This window comes from Planococcus citri, chromosome 3 (genome assembly GCF_950023065.1).
Source record: "Planococcus citri chromosome 3, ihPlaCitr1.1, whole genome shotgun sequence".
Taxonomy (NCBI): Eukaryota; Metazoa; Arthropoda; class Insecta; order Hemiptera; family Pseudococcidae; genus Planococcus; species Planococcus citri.
In genome coordinates, this window is record NC_088679.1 from 72210477 (window position 1) to 72231880 (window position 21404).

General features: G+C 31.6%; 2 protein-coding genes across 3 annotated transcripts; both read right to left on the reverse strand.

Moving 5' to 3' along the window:
* Positions 1-224: 224 nt before the first annotated feature.
* Positions 225-15113, reverse strand: LOC135838961 (probable peptidoglycan muropeptide transporter SLC46). 2 transcript variants are annotated; one of them, XM_065354794.1, is made up of 7 exons: positions 14751-15113; positions 7561-8627; positions 2230-2331; positions 1783-1920; positions 1609-1692; positions 1384-1537; positions 225-1287 (listed from the first exon to the last, which is right to left on the reverse strand). In XM_065354794.1, the coding sequence occupies exons 2-7, from the start codon at positions 8384-8386 to the stop codon at positions 1089-1091; spliced, it is 1503 nt and encodes a 500-aa protein (XP_065210866.1). In that variant the 5' UTR covers positions 8387-8627; positions 14751-15113; the 3' UTR covers positions 225-1088. The 2 variants fall into 2 exon arrangements, with proteins under 2 accessions (XP_065210866.1, XP_065210867.1); XM_065354795.1 differs by lacking the exon at positions 14751-15113 and adding an exon at positions 8847-8865.
* A 650-nt stretch (positions 15114-15763) lies between these two features.
* LOC135838964 (probable peptidoglycan muropeptide transporter SLC46) lies at positions 15764-21331 on the reverse strand. The gene is made up of 8 exons (XM_065354799.1): positions 21244-21331; positions 21024-21124; positions 19662-20534; positions 18633-18734; positions 16741-16878; positions 16570-16653; positions 16331-16484; positions 15764-16232 (listed from the first exon to the last, which is right to left on the reverse strand). The coding sequence occupies exons 3-8, from the start codon at positions 20485-20487 to the stop codon at positions 16076-16078; spliced, it is 1461 nt and encodes a 486-aa protein (XP_065210871.1). The 5' UTR covers positions 20488-20534; positions 21024-21124; positions 21244-21331; the 3' UTR covers positions 15764-16075.
* Positions 21332-21404: the final 73 nt, after the last annotated feature.

Here is a 21404-nt window from a genome sequence, read left to right on the forward strand (position 1 = left end):
CAAAACACGACCAGAAAAATGAGTGGACAGCTCAACAATTCTACTTTCAGCAATAAAGTGAGAGCCTCAGTTTCTATCCTATGCTCTTCAAAAATGATCTAATAAAGCATGAAACAGTTATCCAAAAAAAAAAAGGAAATATTCGCTTGAAAAAAATTAATCATTTGCATTATTTATTTCGTTAATGTTCAAATGATACGCACACGTCCAAAAAAATGTCGAACTTCGCGAAAATATTTATTGCAAAAATAAATAAACAAAACACAATATAACAAGTAATTTCACCACAGACAAAATGGTAACTAAACATGTTCAATGGTAAATAATAATTTTAAAAAAAGTAGGTAGGTACTTAGGAAATGTTACCGTCAAAAGCGTTCATTCCATCAATCAATTTAAAATAAAAAGGTTGATTCACACATCAATGCAAGAAGTCCAATACAAGGTACAATATTGAAGTCCTTTTTTAGTTTTTTATTCCACAGTTTGCTCAATCGATGCAAACTTATTTCTTGTGTTCATAATTAAATTTTTTATAATATTTTCAAGATCAGTCGCATTCACTGATAAACAAGTACGTGGAAAATGAAAACCAACCTTAATATTTTGAAGAAGAGCCATAGAGCCCAGTCAAAATTTAAAAAAAATCATTCCTCTTAATCAGATTGAAATGCAACCACAATTTCCATTAGGTAATCTATTCTCTGGAGGAATAGATAGTAAAAAAATATAGCAGAGATATAAATAATAAATAGGTACAATAGTTAACTTAAGTAGGTATTAAGTTCTTCAATATCAAAAATAAATAATGTAAATAAATAAATAAATAAATAAATAAATAAATAGGTAGGTAGGTAATTCCTCACTCAGGATTTGAAATAAATAAAAACCTTAAAATTTAAATTTAAAAACGACCATTTATCATTCTCCACTCAGAAATGAATATCGTCAAGACCATAAATTAAACACAAATAAATTACATTAAATTACCAATTATCACAATTTAAGAGTTAAAATGTTTCAAAAAAAAAAAATTGAGTTGCATTAAATAGGAACTTAATAAAATAGGTAAGTACCACGTGGAAAAATTAATATTTCGAGTTATTTTCAGGTTTCTCGACAACGGTACCGTTCGTGTTGGTATTTCCAATCGTTTTACTTTCACTTTTGGGGGTTTCTTCAGAGAACGCCTTGTTGATTTCTCCGGCTTCTTTATCGTAACTGATTTTTTCAATCGTTTTGACGGTCTCGTCAGGTTCGTATTTTTTCGTCAAAAAGTATGCTCCACTGTAATATAAAATTAATTCATATGTATTTGAAAAATTCTGCAAATTTATTTATTTTTTTTTTATTTTTGACTTGAACGTTTTCTTTTCTACTTACGCATAAAGCAAACAAACGGCGATATTTATCACAACACTGACAACAAAAATAGCTGATGGAAAAGTATCCAGAGTATTTTGGAAGATTAAATTATACGTCGGGTGACAAAATGGAATAAATAATGAAAATGAATTGTACACAGCGTTCAATCGACCTGAAAAATCACAAAAAATGAGCACACTTGTGAGAAAATCTTCTCCTTAATTAATCCTTAGTGTTCCTTACCGAACTCGTGGCTTTCGTAAAATTTAGTCAAAAATGAAAAACAAATAGCAATCGCTGTTCCATGGAATATGTCGAGTAAAGGAACTGGAAAAAAAGTTGGGTATTGATGAATATTTTTATAAAATGAAGAATTCGAGTGAATTATTTTTATTTTTCGAAGAAATAAATGCTTACTTGCATACAAGTGCCAGATTTGACTAGCGAACACATAACCCAAGGCAGCCAGCACATCCCAAAATCCAGCAAACATGCCAATAATTCCATCGTGTATTTTGAGTATTTTACTCAATATAATGGAACAAAATATCGTGCCTGGAAATATACAGGAAATAACATTAGTATCCAGGTTCTCGAAGGTAACACATTTATCGAGCCAATTTTATCAACTTATACGAGGTTTGTGGTATTCCATATTCTAATATTGCTCAATTTCCAATTCTCTATACCTTTTAGTAGGTATAAAATTACACAGTTTACATAACGAAGAGGAAACAACGAAACGAAAACGAAAACGTTATTAAGCAACTAATTCGAATATGACTATATAAGAATGTAATACTTATAAATATAATATTATTCGGTTACTAGGCATCTAATTGAGGTTAAATCATAATTACCTACCGACAATTATTCCGGCCAACTTGTACGTCTGGTAAATGCTAAACATCCGTTCATCCCATTTGAATTTATACCTCATGAACAAATAAAATACGGTTTTCTCGCCTGAAATCATCATCGCATTATAATTATTATAGAAGGGCGATCTTTTATATTTTATAATGTTGCTCGTATAACGATTGTTCTCCCGCATCGCAAATCATTTTCAAACAAGCGAGTGAGTAAAGTAAGCCATGAAGTGACCGGTAGTGAGATTCTGAAGGTCTTGACTTTCTCAAGATTGATGAGTTTTTTAGAGTTTATAATTTTTTTTAACATGGGTGATATGATTAAATTTGCGTTTATCGTGTTTTTTTTTTTTGGTTTACTTATTGTAAAGGTCAGTAATATTCCATTTCTTTGTTTAAATAGGTATATATACTTACCTAGGTATTTAATTCATTTTTATTATTTTACAACAATTTATCGAGGGTCGAGATTAGATTGTGAAATTACACATTTTTTTCAACTCGTCAAGACAAAAAATACGATTGTGAAGATGAAAAATTCAAAACACGCTAGATGAATAAATTTACTGTTAGGTATGTAGAGAAGGTCTTTCCTTGAAAATTATACAATTAGAAAGGTTATTGTCGTGACAGAGAGAAATTAAAATATACGAAAATCGTTGAATTCGTCTCAAAATTCAATTTTTTTAAATCTGGACATGATCTAACTAAAATAATTAATTAATTAATTTGAATACCAAGCTTTCTTCTGAGTATCTATCTTTCTAGAAAAATTTTAGAAGTGAAAAGACTTTTTTTTCAACAGAAAAAATTGAGTTTAATTAGTAATAAAGGCCTCCTTGCTCTACCTCTTCCCTTCCACCACATAAAGTTACCTACTGCAATCAAATTAGGAATAAATTTAAAAAATATGCACCATTAATTAGGTTAAGTATATTAGATACTTATTGTGCTTCGAATGCCAACACAAATATCAACCTGAGTTGAAAAGTTCTCAATCAAAGACCAAGGCCAATCAATAATCCACTTGAATGCTTTTTTCATTGAAATGACATCAATATGAATGAAATGTTTGATTTTAGTCGTGACTATGGTGCCTTTTCGTTTCAATAAGTAAGTAAGTATTTATAAAGATAACAAAATGATCCCAACGATGCTGTACATATTTTTTTTAAACCAATGCGCCTAACATTGATTTGAAATTTGCTGTGCCAACTGCCAAGTACACCATTACTTACTTAAAAGTCATGAAACGTATTTCTCTTAATAAATTTAATTAAATAATATCCTAAAGGTGTGTTTTTTGAATTGGTTATTTAAATATGTATTAGGCCTACAAAATACAAATTAAAACAGTGTCAGTGAATTACGATGGACCAGCTCGGTAGTTTGTAATTCGTCAATTGCTTCCAAGAAATATTACTCGTATGAAGGAGAAATTTTACTTTAAATTATGGGAAATAATTCTAAATTTTTCATGTCGAAGTGGCGATCTCTCTTCTTTGCCATCAAGTAAAAATTAAAAAAATATATATCTCAAAATATTTTACATTTTCTAAAAATTTTTTAATGTTTTTTTTTCAACTTATTATTTTTTATCAGGATAGGTGAATGCTTCAATAATTTTACACAATTTCAAAATGAAAAAAGTAACTACCTGTGTACTATAAAAAAATTGGGTATCATTTTGTCATACTGAAATAATTATTCTTTGTTGTTTTAATAGGTATCTAAGCATGAGATATACCTAATGCTGAAGCAAACTAAAAAGGACTTGATCACGTAATTACGTCATCGGAAATTGGATGGACGAAGATGAAGAATAAAATTTTTTGTTTTATTTTTCTCTGATACTATTTTATCTAATATCAAAAAAATACTCGACAAAGTGACCCACCCTACCCTCCTACTCTCCTCCTTCCCTCACTGGTTTAATTTTACCAGGAAGGCCAAGAATAAGAAAATTGAATGGAAAAATCTAATAGACCTTTAATTATTCAGAAAACGTCGTTTTTCGTTACATTTCAACCTTAACCATGATTGAACGATTGGATAGCTGAAACTCTGAGAACCTCCTGTAAGAACCCCTCTCCCACCCATCAAAAAAAAGTAATCCTCGCTCACATCAAAAGTGATCAGAATGCACCGACATGACGGTAGGGAAAATAATTGACCAAAATTAAACGTGCTTAAAAATTGTTGCTTTGCTGTCCAATTTTTTTTTGTGAAAAATTTGGACCATATAGAAATTACACATCTTCCTCATGTCAGGAGTGGCTCTTTCAAAATGCAATGGTAAAGACCACATTAGGTACACAGAAAATTCAATCACACGTTTCAAATTCTTATAATAGGTACCTATTTCGGATGTTTTGGAAATTCATTCTCTGAAAATACACGTTTTCTAGCTTATTGTCAAAAGTTGCCCCAAAAAAAGCGAATAAAGTTAAGAAGAAATGATAATGATGTTCCTCTCAATCAAATTTCACATAATAGCCAGAAAAGCCAATTTATGAAAAATTTGGAAGTATTATTATTAGAACTCCTCAAAGTTCCTCTGACAAAATATTTGTTATTTTCTGTGTTAAAAAAATACTGGAGTCCACAAATTTTCGAAGAATGATTTTTCGTGTAGTAACTAATAATTTATTTCAGTTCTCAAACCAAAATAGACATGAGATTCTCAAACTAAGGGAATTTTGATAACTTTCAATAATTTTGAGAAACACAAACTTTTTTTCATATTGCTCTTTCTGGGGTCAAAATTATTATTAGAGGATCACTTCTCCACGATTTTTAGTTTATTCAGATTCAAAACGTTGAAAAATAGAGGAAACACTTTCCAGTTTATCCCAAGATTATTTATGTAAGTATTTTCAAGATTTTGAGTCAACGAAGTTGATGCGGGGGCAAAATGGGCAAAATAACACCAAAACACTAATTCAATGACATTTAAATGGCCCTCCCTCTCTCAATCCGTTTAAAGACCGTTATACTTCATCAGGGATGGAAGAACAAGGAATTCTGTTCTTCGTTCTTCTGTTCCTGAAATGAATTTTCACATGTTCTTTCTTTCTATCTTTCTCAAAACTCATATGAAACTTTGTTCTTTCTTTCGTTCTTTTGTTCTCTTAATTTTAAATTTTTCTGCATATTGGTCAAATTTTGGCAGTTTTGTCAAGTTTTGACCCAAAATATCCCAAAATGATCGAAAAAAATAATAAAAAAAAAAAAAACAAAAAAAAACAATGAAAACAGAGGGAAAAAAGAAGAATGTGAACAAAGTAAAATGTTCTAACTGGGATTTTTCCAGGTGTTCGTTTGTTCGTGAGTTAGTTCGTCGTTCGTTCTTTCAAAAATTGGTTGTTCTTTTGTTCTTTCGTTATTCGTTCCTGTTTGTTCTTCCATCCCTGACTTCAATATGATCTTTGATCTCAGTGATTAGGAACTTATTTTAATGTGTTCGTTGAACCCTCCCCCCCCCCCAATAGAGCAAATTTTACTTTAAACAAAATTTTGAAGATCATAAGTACTTATTTTGGTTGAAAAAGAGAAAAGAAACTGACATCGAGAAAGTTTCCTACACATTCATCACTTTAGAAGAAATTTTTTCGCTCCCATTCCCCCTGAAGTTGTTGGATTTTATTAGGCAGAAAATAATTTCCATATGAATAAAAGCCCCCACCTGTCTGATAAAAATGAGATGGAAAATCCAATTCATCCAAAAATTTCCTATCTTTGCGTCAAAACTCTTCTGAATAATCCCCCTTTCAAAAATACCCCCTCCCACCACCTCAATTATCTAAACTATTTTGGTCTCCAATTGTATTGAGCCCTAATTTTTTATTTGATTTTTCTTGTAACTTTCAAAATTGAGCTATTTTGGGTCAAATTCTGAGATTTTATTCTTCGAAAAAACGTTAAAATCACGTTTTCACGATTTCAACGATGTAAAATCTCAGAATTTGGGCAAAAAAGCTCAATTTTGAAAGTTACATGTGAAATCGAATGAAAAATTATCGAGCACTTGCTAGAGTGTTTCAAATGTAAATGTTTCAATTTGTTAGAAAAAATACGCATAAACGCCTTTTTTTAGGGGTGCCTAAAGTGGGGGGCTCCAAAAAAAGGGTTCAAAATTACGAATAAACAGGGAGCTTAATTAAACTTTTTCATCTGAAATAATTGAATATATACCTCAAAATGTTACGTTTGGCGCGAATCGCAGATTTTAATTTTTCCAGGGGTTCCAAAATATCAAAATTACGAAAAATTGGAAAATTTAATTTTTGAGTACCAGCGCAAAATTTTATTGAGTTCAAAATTTGGTATGATGGAGGTCTTTCGGATACCTAATAAACTGTAAGAAACTTTTTAGCGAGATTCAAATGGGGTATGTTCAAAATGGCGGTTCCAAAATTTTCAAAAAATCGAACCCCCCCCCCCACTTCTGCCACCGAGGGTCGAAAATAAAAAAACCACTTCGCATAACGTTTATTATAGGTTCCTACAGATATATTACGCTGAAAAAGGTTTTGAAAATAATACTCAGTGGTTCCTAAAATTATTTTTTATTCGCAACTTTGGTACCCCCTGGAGCCCAAAAAATGGTCATTTTGAGTTAACTAACTACAGATTCGTATTTAGGACATTAATTATACCTAACATTTCAAGAGTGATCGAGTCGATAACTGTCCGGGCTCAAAAAATGCCCTTATCGATACTTCTCCTTTGTCATTTTTAGTCAAAAGTCAAAAGATTTCTAAATAACTTTTTTTCAAAAAAAAAAAAACTCCGTCTCCAAAGTGATAAGTATTAATGAGAAGAGGAAGAAGAGTTTCAAGCAGAAGTGCAAAAAACGTTTGGTTAAATAGGATTTTTCTTTTTTAATGTTTGTAAATGGAGGTGGGTTTCTTGGTATGACATTATTCCAAATTGCAGGGCTAAAATTTTCAGGGATTTTTTTTCATAAAAATCACAACTTAATTTAGAGATGAAAGTAAGAAAAAAAAAGCAAAAAAATCTCAAATTGATAACAGAGTGAATTGAAGGTTCCTTTGTCAGCTCAAAAGGTACAAATTATTATTATCCATGTGAAAAAGATCTTGGAATTAAATACCTAGATTTTTTATTCAGATTTGAGCACCTTTATTTCTAATGCAAACTACTTAATTTTTCAATTTGGCAACCATATGATAAAAAATAACCAATAAAATACCCCCACAGATAGGAGATCCTAATCCATCAATATCAATTTCTACCCACAAATCCATTCCACATTATACCTATGATGCAGACAAAATTAAAATTCATTCAAAATACAACTCACCTTCGGAAGAAAACAGCACAACCGTATGAACCATAAGCAACAACAACACGATGATCCTCTTCTTACCCAAGCTCTTCTTGAACACAACTCTGAAACTATCCACTACCCTGGTAAGCTTGAATAAACTCCACATCGACGCCTTTTTCTCCACAGGTACAGCAACATCTTTAACCAACAACGTAGCCGACACCAACGAAGCAATGGCCAGCAGCAAACACAACGAGAACGAGTTGAAAAAGCCCACACTTCGGATCAAAAATCCCGCCATCCCGTTACCAAGCGGACTACAAATGGTCTTAATAGCCACCAAAATACCAACCCTCATGGTACGATCGGCATGACTAGATACATCGCAAACGTACACTTGAGTACTAAACATCATCAATATAAACCCTCCGCTGAGCACTTGAACTACCATATCAGTCAGTGCTGCAGATAGGGGAGTCCAGTACCAGAAATACGACTGTAAAAGTCCATTTATCGATTGGCCAATCATTCCAAAGATGGGTAAAATTATCAAAATTTTACGTTTTTTGCCAGCGTCGTCGCTCCAGCACATCAGCAGCGTGACCAAAATCAACATAGAGGTCATTTCGTAAAATCGATAGTTGGAATTCAGAGTCGATACGAATAATACTCCTTGTTTTTCATCGTCGCAGGGTATATCGAGATTCGGCTCCGAGGTGACGTTAAATCTGCAGGCTTTCTGCAGATAGAGATTCGTGTCTATGACATCGATTAATATAAAAGCGAGAAAATAAAAGAATAGGGCTGGCTCGACGGTGATGTTTTCGATGAATTTGTAAGCGTTCGTTTGCAGCCTCATGATTACAGGACAGGTATGAGTACTATGAACGATGTCGGATGGATTTTTCACGATTATTCTTCAAGTGTCACCATTCAGCTGGCTCTCAGCGTTCGCCGATTATGTCGTATTCGTGTCGAGCTATATCGTAAGATGCCATAAATGAGCAACGTCCTTCAATTAAAAGTTGACAGCGGCACTGCAACGAATAGGTACTGCTGAGCTGAGCTATCTTCTCGCAGATACGAATACGAAAGTCCAGCTGTAACGTAATAGTTCAATATTAGAAGGCTGTAAAAACTGTATACGAGTATCATTTGCTAATATACGTATACAAATAATATATTAGGTATATAAACTAATTAAACCATAAAAATTAAACAGTTCTTATGTGGTATGAACCGGTTGAACCCGGCAGTGAATTTTCCGTATAGTTGAAGACGAAAGTACCTACCAAATACTGCACACTAACGTTTATTACCTTGTTTGAGTAGCCATAGATTTATCTAACTCTGAGTATTGCCTATTTCTCTTATATAGGTACTTGGACAGTACTATTTTCATACACTATTTTGTTTCGATATAAATTACCAGTTCACGTGTGGTAATGGACGCGGTAGTATTATAGCATAGACCTGAGGCCATTCCACCATATACTTTTACATACACTTCATTTTTCAAAACCTCTTTTCACGGTCATTTAAATATTTATGCGCTGGTTGAATTACGCTAGGTACATATTCGTATAGGATACCGAAACAGATAAGTTTAATGAGTTTATCAGTACCCATAGCGTGTTTGGGTTTAGATAGTTCATGGCCTACCTAGCTGTTATAATAAACACGATGCATACGAGTATTCTTCGAATTGCCAACATTGTTGTCGAGATATATTTGATATGGAATCGATATTAAATACATTTTTTTTTTTTGCAAAAATAAATCTAAATAAGAGGAACACGTCCATGATTATATAAAATATAGGTAGGTAATATTATAACGAGTATGAGCTGCCACAATATACAAATACTCGTAGGTGCGATTATTGAAATGACAAAATGTCGTTTCTAGAATCGGAATAACGATTTTAAATTGATATGATATTTCAACGAATAAAATTTTAAATACATATTTGCGTTGATAAATAAGTTATTTTCAAGTGGCGAAGAAAAAAAACAAACAATTTAGTGATTCAGCATAAGTAGGTATAATCACAACTTAGGGGAGAACTTTTTGAACTGCCATTTCTCTGATTTGAATTGAACCAAGCCAGATTTCCAGATAAAAAGAGCATGTCATAAAACCCCCATTACCAAATTTCAGGCTCTCAAGTTCATTTTTGAATTTATAAGCAAATTTTTGAAAATTCAAAAAATTTAAAAAAGCTGTTTTAAGGTCGGTTTTGAAGAATTCCAGATAAAAATAGCATGTCCTAAAACCCTCATTACTAAATTTCAGGCTCTCAAGTTCATTTTTGAATTTTTAGCAAATTTTTGAAGATTTAAAAAATTTAAAAAAGCTGCTTTAGGGTCGGTTTTAAAGAATGCCAGATAAAAAGAGCATGTCCTAAAACCCCCATTACCAAATTTCAGGCTCTCAAGTTCATTTTTGAATTTATAAGCAAATTTTTGAAAATTCAAAAAATTTAAAAAAGCTGCTTTATACAAGATCGGTTTTAAAACTTTTTCATGAAATGAAAGTAATTTTTTTTTAGCAAAGCGAGTAAATGTGAATAATTCTTCTTATTCAACTCCCACACATCAACAGAACTATACAAGTGTTGTGCCATTTTGAACCCTCCAGCGACTTTTCAACTGCCTCCGGAAAACTCAAATCACTCTGGAAAAGGCCAAAAATACCAGAAAAGGGTAAAATGCCCAAATGTGGCCACTTCGGTGTTCAACTGGGAAAAGGTCAAATTGATGAAAATTTGTACTTTATTTAAGTGGCTCGATCGTTTGGGTATTTTTGGGTGGACATTTTTGCAATTTTACTTTCGGACAAAAAATGTCAAACTTCGAAAAGAAATTCTTCACGAAAATTTGATATATTTTTCATACATAATAAAATTATTTAATTGATGTGAAATTCTCTCTACTTTCGATTGATATGATTTTTAAGGCGATAAGTGTGATCTATGGCTTGCCAGATTGCATTTATTTGAAATAAAAAAAGAATTTTACAAGGGAAGTATCCCAATAACTGGCACAAAAATTTTTGAACCGATCAAAATAAGGGGAATCCAAAGAGGACCCCAAAATATACCACGAGCCAAAATTTCAGGTGCTGAATTTCAGTTTTTGATTTTTGGTGAATTTTTGAAAGTTTAGATTTGAGCCAATAAGTAGATATTAGAAAAAAATCAAAATTTTGAAAAATTGACTTGGAGACCTCCTATAGTCGATTGGTGATGATTTCGAACCGTTCGAATTCTAGAGGTTCTAGAGAATTTTCATCTTCATTTTTTTTTCACGGAATCACTTGAGAAAATTTTGAACTTGAACCGGCGCAAAAATATTTTGATAATATGGGCTTAAATCAATCAAATTTTTTTCGAAAATGAGTCAATCACTGGAGAAAATTTTGGATTTGAAAAGGTAGAGAAATATTTTGATAATAGGTACGTGCTTAAATCGATCGAAAGGGTTGGAAAGATGATAAATCCGGGTTTATAGGCACTTATTAATTTCATTTTCACCCTATTTACTGCGTTTTTAAAATTTTTTTCAAACTGGAGAATTCTAAAATCTACTGGAAGCTCCAGAACGGTTCAAAAACTGTCACTAATCGACTCGACTAAATTTCAGTGTTCTAGATCAGTTTGCCAAAATTTTGATTTCCTCTATTTTTCGCCCGAATTAAATTTTCAAACCAAAATTTTAAACTGGTGAATTCTAAAATCTATTGGAAGCTTCAGAACGGTTCAAAACCGTCATTATAATCGACTCGACCAAATTTAAGTTTTCTGGATCAATTTGCCAACATTTTAATTTTCTCCATGTTTGGTCCAAATTGAATTTTCAAAAAAAAATTTTTAACTGGAGAATCCTAAAATCTGCTGGAAAGTCCAGAACGTTTCCAAACCGTCACTATAATTGACTCGACCAAATTTCAGTTTTCTAGATCAATTTGGCCAAATTTTTAATTTTCTCTATTTTTGGCCCAAAATTAAATTTTCAAAAAAAAATTTGCCAAAATTTTAATTTTCACTATTTTTAGCCCAAATTGAATTTTTTAAAAAGGATTTTAAACTGGAGAATTCCAAAATCTACTGGAAGCTCCAGAACGCTTCAAAACCGTCACTATAATCGACTCGACCAAATTTCATTTTTCTAGATCAATTTGCCAAAATTGTAATTTTCTCTATTTTTGGCCCAAAATTGAATTTTCAAAATTTTTTAAAACTGGAAAATCCTAAAATCTACTGGAAGCTCCAGAACGGTTCAAAACCGTCACTATAATCGACTTGACCAAATTTCAGTTTTCTGGTCAATTTGCCAAATTTTTAATTTTCTCTATATTTTTTGGCCCAAATTGGATTAAAAAAAATTTTTTTAAACTGGAGAATTCTAAAATCTGCTGGAAGGTCCAGAACGGTTTAAAATCGTCAGTGTAATTGACTCGACCAAATTTCAGTTTCCTAAATCAATTTGCCAAATTTTCAATTTTGTCTATTTTTGGCACAAATAATTTTCAAAAATTGGTAAAAAAAAATCAAAAAATGAACTTCAGTAGTTGAAATTTTTGCTGGTGGTAATATTTTGGAGTCTTCTTTCGATTCCCCTCTGTCTGTATTCCCCTAGTTAAGGTAGCATCATTTGGGCACTTTACTTCAAAAAAGATCTCTAACGTGTGTGTTTTTTTAAAAGAAAGATATTGTCTGATGGGTCCATAAGACTCCGAATCGGAAATACGTAGTAATCGAGATTTCACTTTCTCGTTCTCGGAACCTTCAGCAATTTTTCAAGTTTCTTCAGAAATTGCAAGTTGTTCTAGTGGGGCCAAAAATGTACTTGGTGGATGCTTATTGGGCATTCTCTCATCTGGCGGTACTTCAACAAGAAAACCCTCGTTACATACTTTCATTGATTATTTGATTTCTCTCACATTTTCTGAAATTTACAAATTGGTCAAAGATTCACTTTTGAAATGACATTCACGAATCGTTGCACGTTAACATCGAAATAATAGGTACTTAAAGACGAAAAAGTGTGCAAATAATACAATTCCTTGCAGAATTTGCGATAATTTACACAAAAACAAATAATACCTAGGTACCTAGTTACTTTAAAAAAAAAAAACGATTCATTTTTAATAGGTGTAATGAAAATTTCGACTTCAGAGGGTAGGTAATAATTAATATTCAAGTAAGAAGGTACGTAACCCATTATGAATGACGATAACGCAAATAATTATACGAATTGGACATCTCTATCTACGCAATGAATTGAAGCTGAAAAAGTTTACAACTGGAATGATTTGAAAGGCGAAAAGCTTAAACGAAGAAAATTTGAACTGGATATGGCAGGTTTGCTTTCAAACAAAGTCGCAAATGTAAAATCCCACTCTTGAAAATTTCAAAACGGACACTGCCAGTGTCAAAGACCACTTCCCTTTTTTCACATCATGATGAGAAATTTGTGAGAATAATATGCACCTAGGTACTTAGGCTAGTAATTATACCTAACCTATGTATGGAACTAGATATACCCAGACGTTATCTACAATGCGTCTCATTCTCATTATGACTCACTGAAAATCTAAAATATAATACGAACACACGTAGATAAATGATTCCAAGTACCAGTTGTATGATCTATCTATATCTATTTACTTAAGGAGAAATTACAAGAGCAATAATTCGAATGGAATTTCAGGATCACGAATTTGCATCTTTTTAAATTCACGCATTTCAAATTTATTTCATTTTTTTTTTTTTTTTTTTTTTTTTTTTGTTGGAAGATACTGATACTACTTACAAAAAAAATGGTGAAGGATTATAAGACAAAGGGCTCTTTAATTTTCGTCCACCTGACGTCTTTTTTTTTTTTGAAAACGAAGTTCTTCAACTTTGGGATGCTACGAAAGAAGCAAGATCGGTTGAAGGAGCGGGGAAGGTCTTCTCTTGAGAGGAAAATAACGTAAAAGACTTGTGCTCCAAAAATAAAAAATTTTCAATAAAAAATAAAAAATTTCTATTTTTTAAATTTATTTAATTTTTTTTGAGGGGGGGGGTACGACTTAATTTTGACTTGGAGAGCCTAAATTTTCAGCGATTTTTTTTTTTTCATAAAAGCGAATCTACTTTGGAAGATTGGGTAGAGCAAAAAAATAATAACAAAAAAAATCATTAGAATAAAATGAGCCATCTAGAACACATACATTTAAGTCTACGTCGTCACTCTTTTAAACAATTCCACTCCCAAAAATAAAAAATAGTTTAAAATGAAAGAATTATTTCCTGTGAGAACAAAACCACTAATTACATTGTACATACGAGTAATCAAAAAATGATTATGTGTAGCGAAAGAGTGAAATTAAAATTCTTTACAAATGAGTTCAAAAATTCCCAAATTTTTCAGCCAATTTGACACGAAACTAGGTATGTACATACTTATGTATGTACCTATGTAGATGAGTATAGATACTTAATAAACTTGTTTTGAAATTTCATGAAGCCTTGCAAAATTATACAGCAATGTACCTGCCTCTCATCTTACTATACAAAAGCTTAAAATTGAAAAAAAATGTACCCATTTCGAAGATATTTTTATTAAAGATGATTCAATTCTTATCATACAGAATTATTTTTATTCGGGATAAGGAAGGATTTAGTTTTTTTGTTCGAGTTTTAAAAATGAATAAAAAATTTTAATGAAAATAATTTTTTCCAACCAAGTCCAGGTCAATGACTTGAGAGTAGCCCATCAAATCAAAAAAACAAAAAAATGATTCAACTTCTTGTATTATCATTAAAGAAAGTTAGGTAAGTACTTCTTTCATAGGGCGGAAAATCGTCAAAAAAAATCTTAAATAAAATTCAATAAGTGTTTTTTTTTACACTAATAAGATTGAAAGCAAAGTGGTCTCCAAAGAGGAAAAATTTCATAAAATGTAAGCATATATCAATTTTTCAAGCAGGAAAATCTACTAACTTCATTCATTTTCATCTCCTTTCTCCCTCTTTCCAAATTTCTCCTGAAATGGGCACAAATAATTCTCAAAATAAAATATTCTTTGAGCAGGCAATTACATAGGTATTATTATTTTATTTATTTTATAATTTTATCTTCAAACAAAATAATGTTAGATATATTAAAAAAAAAAAAAAAAAAAAAAAAAAAAAACAAGAAAAATGCTTCCAAAAAGCATCAAAATACACTTACTTTTTTAGTATCATCCGAATTTAAAAACACTCACATGAAAAGAAGCAATCACAGATCGAACAGGAATATATCAAAAACACTCTAATCGTTTTTCACCATTCATTACTAATTAAGTATCACGATAACGAAATGTTCGATTAGATCGATGGGTAATCACTTACACGATAATTAAAAGCAATGATTTATACTTAGTTGGTAATATAGATCTTCAGCGGCACGAAGTTGAATAAAAAATAATGCAAACCGAATGCGTTCGAGTTTGCGATAGAAAGAGACACGAGAGCTCTTGAAGTGAACATGTACAGGTTAGAAATGCATGCACGATACATACGGTGGCACTCAACTCGCGGGTTACGAGTATTTCACGTTATCTAGAGCCGTAGAAGAGGTACCTCTACCTAAACGATTACGATTCGGTAATAAATAATAACGCCGGGTAACACTACCTATTCATACTAAGTTGCGCGAAAATGATTCAACACATTTTGCAGACAGATACGAGTATAAAGCTGAATTGTCGTATTTTGAAATTAAATTGGAGATAAATAATTTTCAAAATGGGTAAAAATTTCGTGCGAAAATTAACACTTGACGATAAACTATTAAATTTACAGAACGACCTCGACGAATGATAATTGTCGTCGTATAAGTGATCTAATTGCTATGCGATTGTTGAGATACAAATTATTGTGACGAGAGATTGAATTATAGGTTTATTTAACGATGTCAGGTACCTATTTAATCCCTTTCTCCCCACTTCTCGCAATCTTTCATGTCTCACCTGGATACTGATTGGAATATACGCATAATGATTGTACATAGAAAAACCATAGGTAGGAACCTACTGCTGATGGTAATTTATCGAGATTTATTATCTTAGAGATATATTCCTCGAATGAAATTAGTCGTAGTATGAGCAATAATATTAATTAAAATAACGAAGATTTAAAAATTTGATACCATATGTTCACGGTTTCACTTTCTTATTTCGAGAGAAAAATACTTACACGTCATCGAGTTTTACGAACATTTTATCAGTGAAAAGCTTCTTTAAAAATAACATCAAGTTTTTAATAGAAAGATTAGCGAGCATTTACCACGAATGACAATGTATAAACAGCAATACAGGATGTTCAAAAACTGCGAAGAGTTTGCCTCTCGAATGAGCTGGGTTCCTATTCCTTATCATTCGGCCAGCTCCAAACTCTGATCCAAAAATCAGGCCGTGAAAATTCTTCCATCTTCATTTCATACAGCTTAAGGAATACATTTTTTTTTAAATTTCAGCAAATTTCGAATCATGTTTTTGTATCTGCCCACAACATTCAAATCACACGACTCTCATTTCTAAAAGCACATGGTTCATTTAAGACTGTTCCATTAGGTTGATTTCCACAAACGTGTCGTTGAACTCTGGCAGTTGAAACAGTGCTAATGGTGAGATTTTCAGATTCCAATTTCTTGGTCAAAAAATAGGCTCCCCTGAAACCAAAAATTGATGTGTAAATTTCATGGTCAGTTCCCTTGAAGCCTATCACGAATTGTGTAGAAATTTTGTACCTATTTATTATCACACTTACGCGTATAGAACACAAACAGCGGTATTGATGACTACACTGACGAGAAATACAGCCGAAGGAAAATGATTCATTGTTTTTTGAAAAATAATATTGTACGTGGGATATGAAAATGAAACTAGTAACGAAAAGGCATTATAAACGGCATTCAATCGACCTGAAAAAATTACAACTTGAATAAGTAATTATTTTCACAATAAAAAAAAAAAAAAAAAAAAAAGGTCCAACGTGAAATAATTTACCAAATTCATTCCTGTCGTAAAACTGGGTGAGAAACGAAAAATTGACGATTATAGCTGTGCCATGAAATATATCAAGCAAAGGAACTGTAATAAAGATTAGGTCATATCAATATCAAAAATAGCAGGTATATAGGTAAATATGTGAGACGTAGGACTCATTTTAATTCTTACTCAAGTATAAATGCCACACTTGGCTGGCAAACACGTAACCTAGGGCAGCCCATATATCCCAAAATCCAGCGAAAGTTCCAATCACTCCATCATGTAATTTGCATAATTTGCTTAGAATTCCGGAGCAAAATATTGTGCCTATTTGGAAATGACAGAACAATATTAATTTAAAATATGTGCAAGTAAATTTCAATGCAAGTAAGTTATAGGGAAAGGATGGGCTATACTGAATTTAAGGGGATACTTATTCCCTTAACTTATACTTTAGCTTGGTTTATACTGAATTTAACGTCCGTTAACCTAAAATTTGCCTTTGTTTAACTTCTAGGGTTAAGTTTAAGTTTACGGTTAAATTCAGTATAGCCCCTCCTTTAAGTCAATAAAAACTCCTCATTTTTTGCCGAAATGCCCCGAAAGACCTAATTTTTGTGCCAATTGCCTTTAGGTAATTACCTATTTGCCAAAATTATCAAACAGTGCTAGGTACTTTTTTGACAAAGGTGTTGCAATTTCCATTCACCTCGTTTTTCTTTTTTTATTATGAAAAATTTGTAGTATGTTTTCAGGATGTTTTAGGCAAATTTTCTAAATGAAAAAAAAATAGTTGACATTTTTATCAGCTTTTGGCAATTTTGAATGATTTTTTAATGCGATTTAAGAGTTATTTAATTAAATGAATCGAGGATTTTTTCTGAATCTCAAAAGTCCTGCTTTTTGCTAAAATTGTGAAAAAAGTATTGTTTTCTCCCAAAATTGTCATATAACCCAAGAAATTGTAAAAAAATTTTATTTTTTTTTCAAAATTATCAAAAACATCCAAACACTCGCAAAGTTTTTTCTTTTTGTTTCAATTTCAAAAAATTCTGTTTTTTACCAAAATCATCCAGTACTTTTTTTTAAAAAACCAAAATTGCTTCAAGAGTAAGTTTATACTTTTTTTAGATGCTCAAAAAAAGTTCTAGGTTTTTCAAATTTATAAACAAAAATCTAATTTTTGCAAAGGTCATGAAAAAAGTCTGTTTTTTGCCAAAATTATTGAGAAATGAGCTACTTTTTTGATAAAGTTGTTTAGAAATGTTACTTTTAATGCATGAGTTTCTAACTTAGAACACTTTTCACAGCATTTTGCAAAAATTTCATAGGTCACTAAAACTCATGAAATTTTTGCTACATTTTGACAACTTTTCAAAAAAAAAAAATCTTTAGTTTTTGATACTTTTAAATGATTTTTATGCTTCCTATGTATGTATTTTTATATTATTTTAATGACTTTTATGCAATTTTTTGGGGAATTTTACCCAATTTCAAATGATTCTAATCATTCTTAAAATGTAATTTCATGTAAATTTTCATGAAACTTCACTTTTTGGTCATTTTTAATGAGTTTAATGATATTTTGGAGCTTTCACACCACTTTAATATGTTTTTAACAACGTATTTTATGGAATTTTTACTAAGTTTTGTCATGTTTTAGTAAAATTTCATCACTTTCTTGCAATTTGAAATTATTTTAATGATTTTAAAAGTGTTTTTATGTCATTCTTTAACACGCTTCAACAATAATTTATGCAACTTGAATAATAACAAAATTCTCGCCTAAAGATGTTCTTTGCCAATTTTTTTCAAATTTTGTAAATAATTCACAATTCGTACTATTTTTTTTTTTTTGATTTCGAGAGTATTTTTTCGAATTGTGTACAACATTATTTTTGAGCCTTTTCAATCTCAAAAAAAAAAAAATTGTAAATCAAGAATGGAAGTTCTTTTTACATATTAGTTTCAAAATCGGAAACAGAATTTTTGAGACTGCCTTCTCATTAAACTCTTGAACTCTCTACACATATTATGTATCTAATTAGGTGCCTACCAAACTTGAACGATATCGAAATTACCTACAATGATTCCACCAAGTTTGTAAGTTTGATATTTGCCGAACATGAGTTCATTCCATTTGAATTTGTATCTCATGAATAGATAAAACACACTTCGTTCGCCTGAAACCAATCATTAAATATAGATATCAATGTTGAAAATGTTCATAAAAATATTGCTGTTAAAACATCGCTCGTCGCCTTCTATTTTATTATACAGCAACCCAAATAACAGCAACGCAAATAGTTGTGCAAGTATCAGAGGGTGGGGAAGAGGAAGGAAACTGTGTATTTTATGCTCATTCGCATCTAAGCATCATTTTTACTGCAGCTGCATTTTTTTTTATCCTGCACTGCAAAGTTGTCGGTTTTTATGAAAAAAAAAATACATCTGTCCGAAAATTTTAGCCCTCCAACTTGAAATGAAATCAAGTACAAAAACCTCACAAGTTGAAAAAACTCTACCCAAGAAATTTTTCATTTTTGAGTAAGAATTCTTCTACCTAGATAATTTCCTTTTTAAAGAAGAAACCTTCCTCACCCATCAATGCTATTTTTGTTCCATTTGAATGGAATCCTCAAAGTTTGAAAAAATCAATAAATAATATAAAATAAATCAAAGTCTGTACAAAATAATTTGATTTCTTTTTCTAATTAGAATGTATGATCCTCTTTTCAAGAAAAATTGTTCCTAAGGGCCTTCAAAAGTAATTGGGGGGAGGGGGTAAATCAAAAATATTGTTTGAGAGACTGGGGGATGTTGGAAAGAAAATTGTTTAGAAGAATTCTGACAAAAAAATTAGACATTTTTCGATCAATTGAATTTTTTTTATTTTCGACATTTTTTTCAGTATGGGGAAAGGGGCTCCTAGCATAACTACTGTAGGGGTTAGCAAAAAAAAAAAAAAAAAAAAATCAAAAATTATTTTCTCATGAAATCCCATGCTTTTAGGAGCTGGGTGACCAAGAAGGGAAACTTCAAAATGAGAGCCATTCTATTTTCAAATGACTAGGTAATCATTAAATAGGTAATCATATAGATCTACTAACCTTCTTCTGAAAACAAAACCGTAGCATGGACTAGTAAAAGTAACAATACAACGACCCTCTTCCTTCCTAAACTTCTCTTGAACACAACTCTAAAACTGTCAATAACTCGAGTAATCTTGAACAACCCCCACAACGACACCTTCTTCTGAACCGGTACATCAGCATCTTGAACAAGAACCGCAGCCGATACCAAAGATCCAGAAGCCAGCACCAAGCAGACCAAAAACGATTTGAAAAATCCAGCTTTCCTAATCAAGTACCCAGCCATTCCGTTACCGATTGGCGAACAAATGTACTTCAGAGCAGTCAGGATCCCAATCCTCAAGGTACGATTATCAGGAGTGGATTTATCGCAAACGTGTAATTGAGAACTATACCACATCAGCAGGAATCCACCACTGAATACTTGCAAAGCTGTGTTTGTCATGGCAGCGTAAGAAGCAGACCACGTCCAAAAATACGTCTGCAGGCATCCATTTATAGACTGGAAGATCATACCGATTATGGGTAAAACGATCAATATTTTTCGTTTCATGCCAGCTTCGTCGCTCCAGCTCATCATGAGCACGATCAAAATTAACATCGGGATGAGCTGAATGAAACTGTATTTGGCGTTGAAGGAGGAAACGAAAATAAGACCGAGTTTTTCATCGTCGCATGGTGTTTGAAGGTTTGGCTCCGAAGTTGCATTCAGTCTGCAGGATTTCTGTAGGTAGAGATTCGTGTTTATTACATCGATCATAACGTGAGATAGGAAATAAAAGAGAACGGCTGGTTCGACGGTGACATTTTTCAAAACACTCCATATGTTTGAACGGAAGCTCATTTTTCACGATGTTTCTGCAAATTTACCATTGCCTGGGTGCTTCAAAGCTGAAGATTAATAAAACACAAAACGTTATAAAGCTTTGACAAATAAGTTAGCTGTTCGAATCAGTCCTTGATTAGGGCGTTTGATACTATAATTAGAAGATTCTGGTTTTTTATGCTAGAGAAACTCGTTGGTAAAATTTTGAGGGAATGAGGAGGAAAAGGAAGCTAAGAAATTTTAGCTAAATAGTTTTTTTTTTTTTTTTTTTTTTTTGGTGCACGAAGACCAAATTTTACTGATTAATTTGAAAATTCGAACCAAAAACCAATTATTTTAAATTTATTAAAAAAAAAAAAAAAAAAAAAAAAAAAACTCATGTGAGTAATAATCTTATGGAATCATACTCACTTCATTTTTATAGCTAGTATGTAAAAAGAACATAGGTATCCATGTATTGAAAAATTTAAAAGTCAGTGTCTAGAATAATACACACACCCAATTTGAAAACTTTAGGCATAATAATCGATCATATTTGAAAAACAGATAAATACCTGAAGTCCAAACAAAGTGCAATAACAGTGATGAAAATTATTTTGTATACAGCACAATATTTTTACTAGCACGTATCAATTTGAAAATGATCCAATCCAGACTGAAATTTACAAACGTATAAATCCACTTGACATTCAAACATTTATCTTAAGCCCCATACACAATGCAAGATAACTCGAATATCTCAGCAATTGACAAAATAAATATCAAGTCACGTACCTATATGATATTATCGATAATAACTCTAGCAATTTAGTAATTATTATTATTGATCAGGTAAGTATTTTTTTTTTTCGAAAAATGAACTTTTTTCCAACATGGTATGTCAACCTGAAAATTTGCCAACTGTCAGCAAATCGAAATAAAATGAAAAATTTACC

Coding starts and splice junctions, on each gene's coding strand:
- LOC135838961 (XM_065354794.1), bottom strand. CDS start 8,386: ATGAGGCTGCAAACGAACGCTTACAAATTCATCGAAAACATCACCGTC. Junction 1,921..2,229: donor GTTGGCCGGAATAATTGTCG/GTAGGTAATTAT, acceptor GTATATTTCCAG/GCACGATATTTTGTTCCATT. Junction 1,538..1,608: donor TTACGAAAGCCACGAGTTCG/GTAAGGAACACT, acceptor GTGATTTTTCAG/GTCGATTGAACGCTGTGTAC.
- LOC135838964 (XM_065354799.1), bottom strand. CDS start 20,487: ATGAGCTTCCGTTCAAACATATGGAGTGTTTTGAAAAATGTCACCGTC. Junction 16,654..16,740: donor AGTGTGGCATTTATACTTGA/GTAAGAATTAAA, acceptor TCTTTATTACAG/TTCCTTTGCTTGATATATTT. Junction 16,485..16,569: donor TTACGACAGGAATGAATTTG/GTAAATTATTTC, acceptor TAATTTTTTCAG/GTCGATTGAATGCCGTTTAT.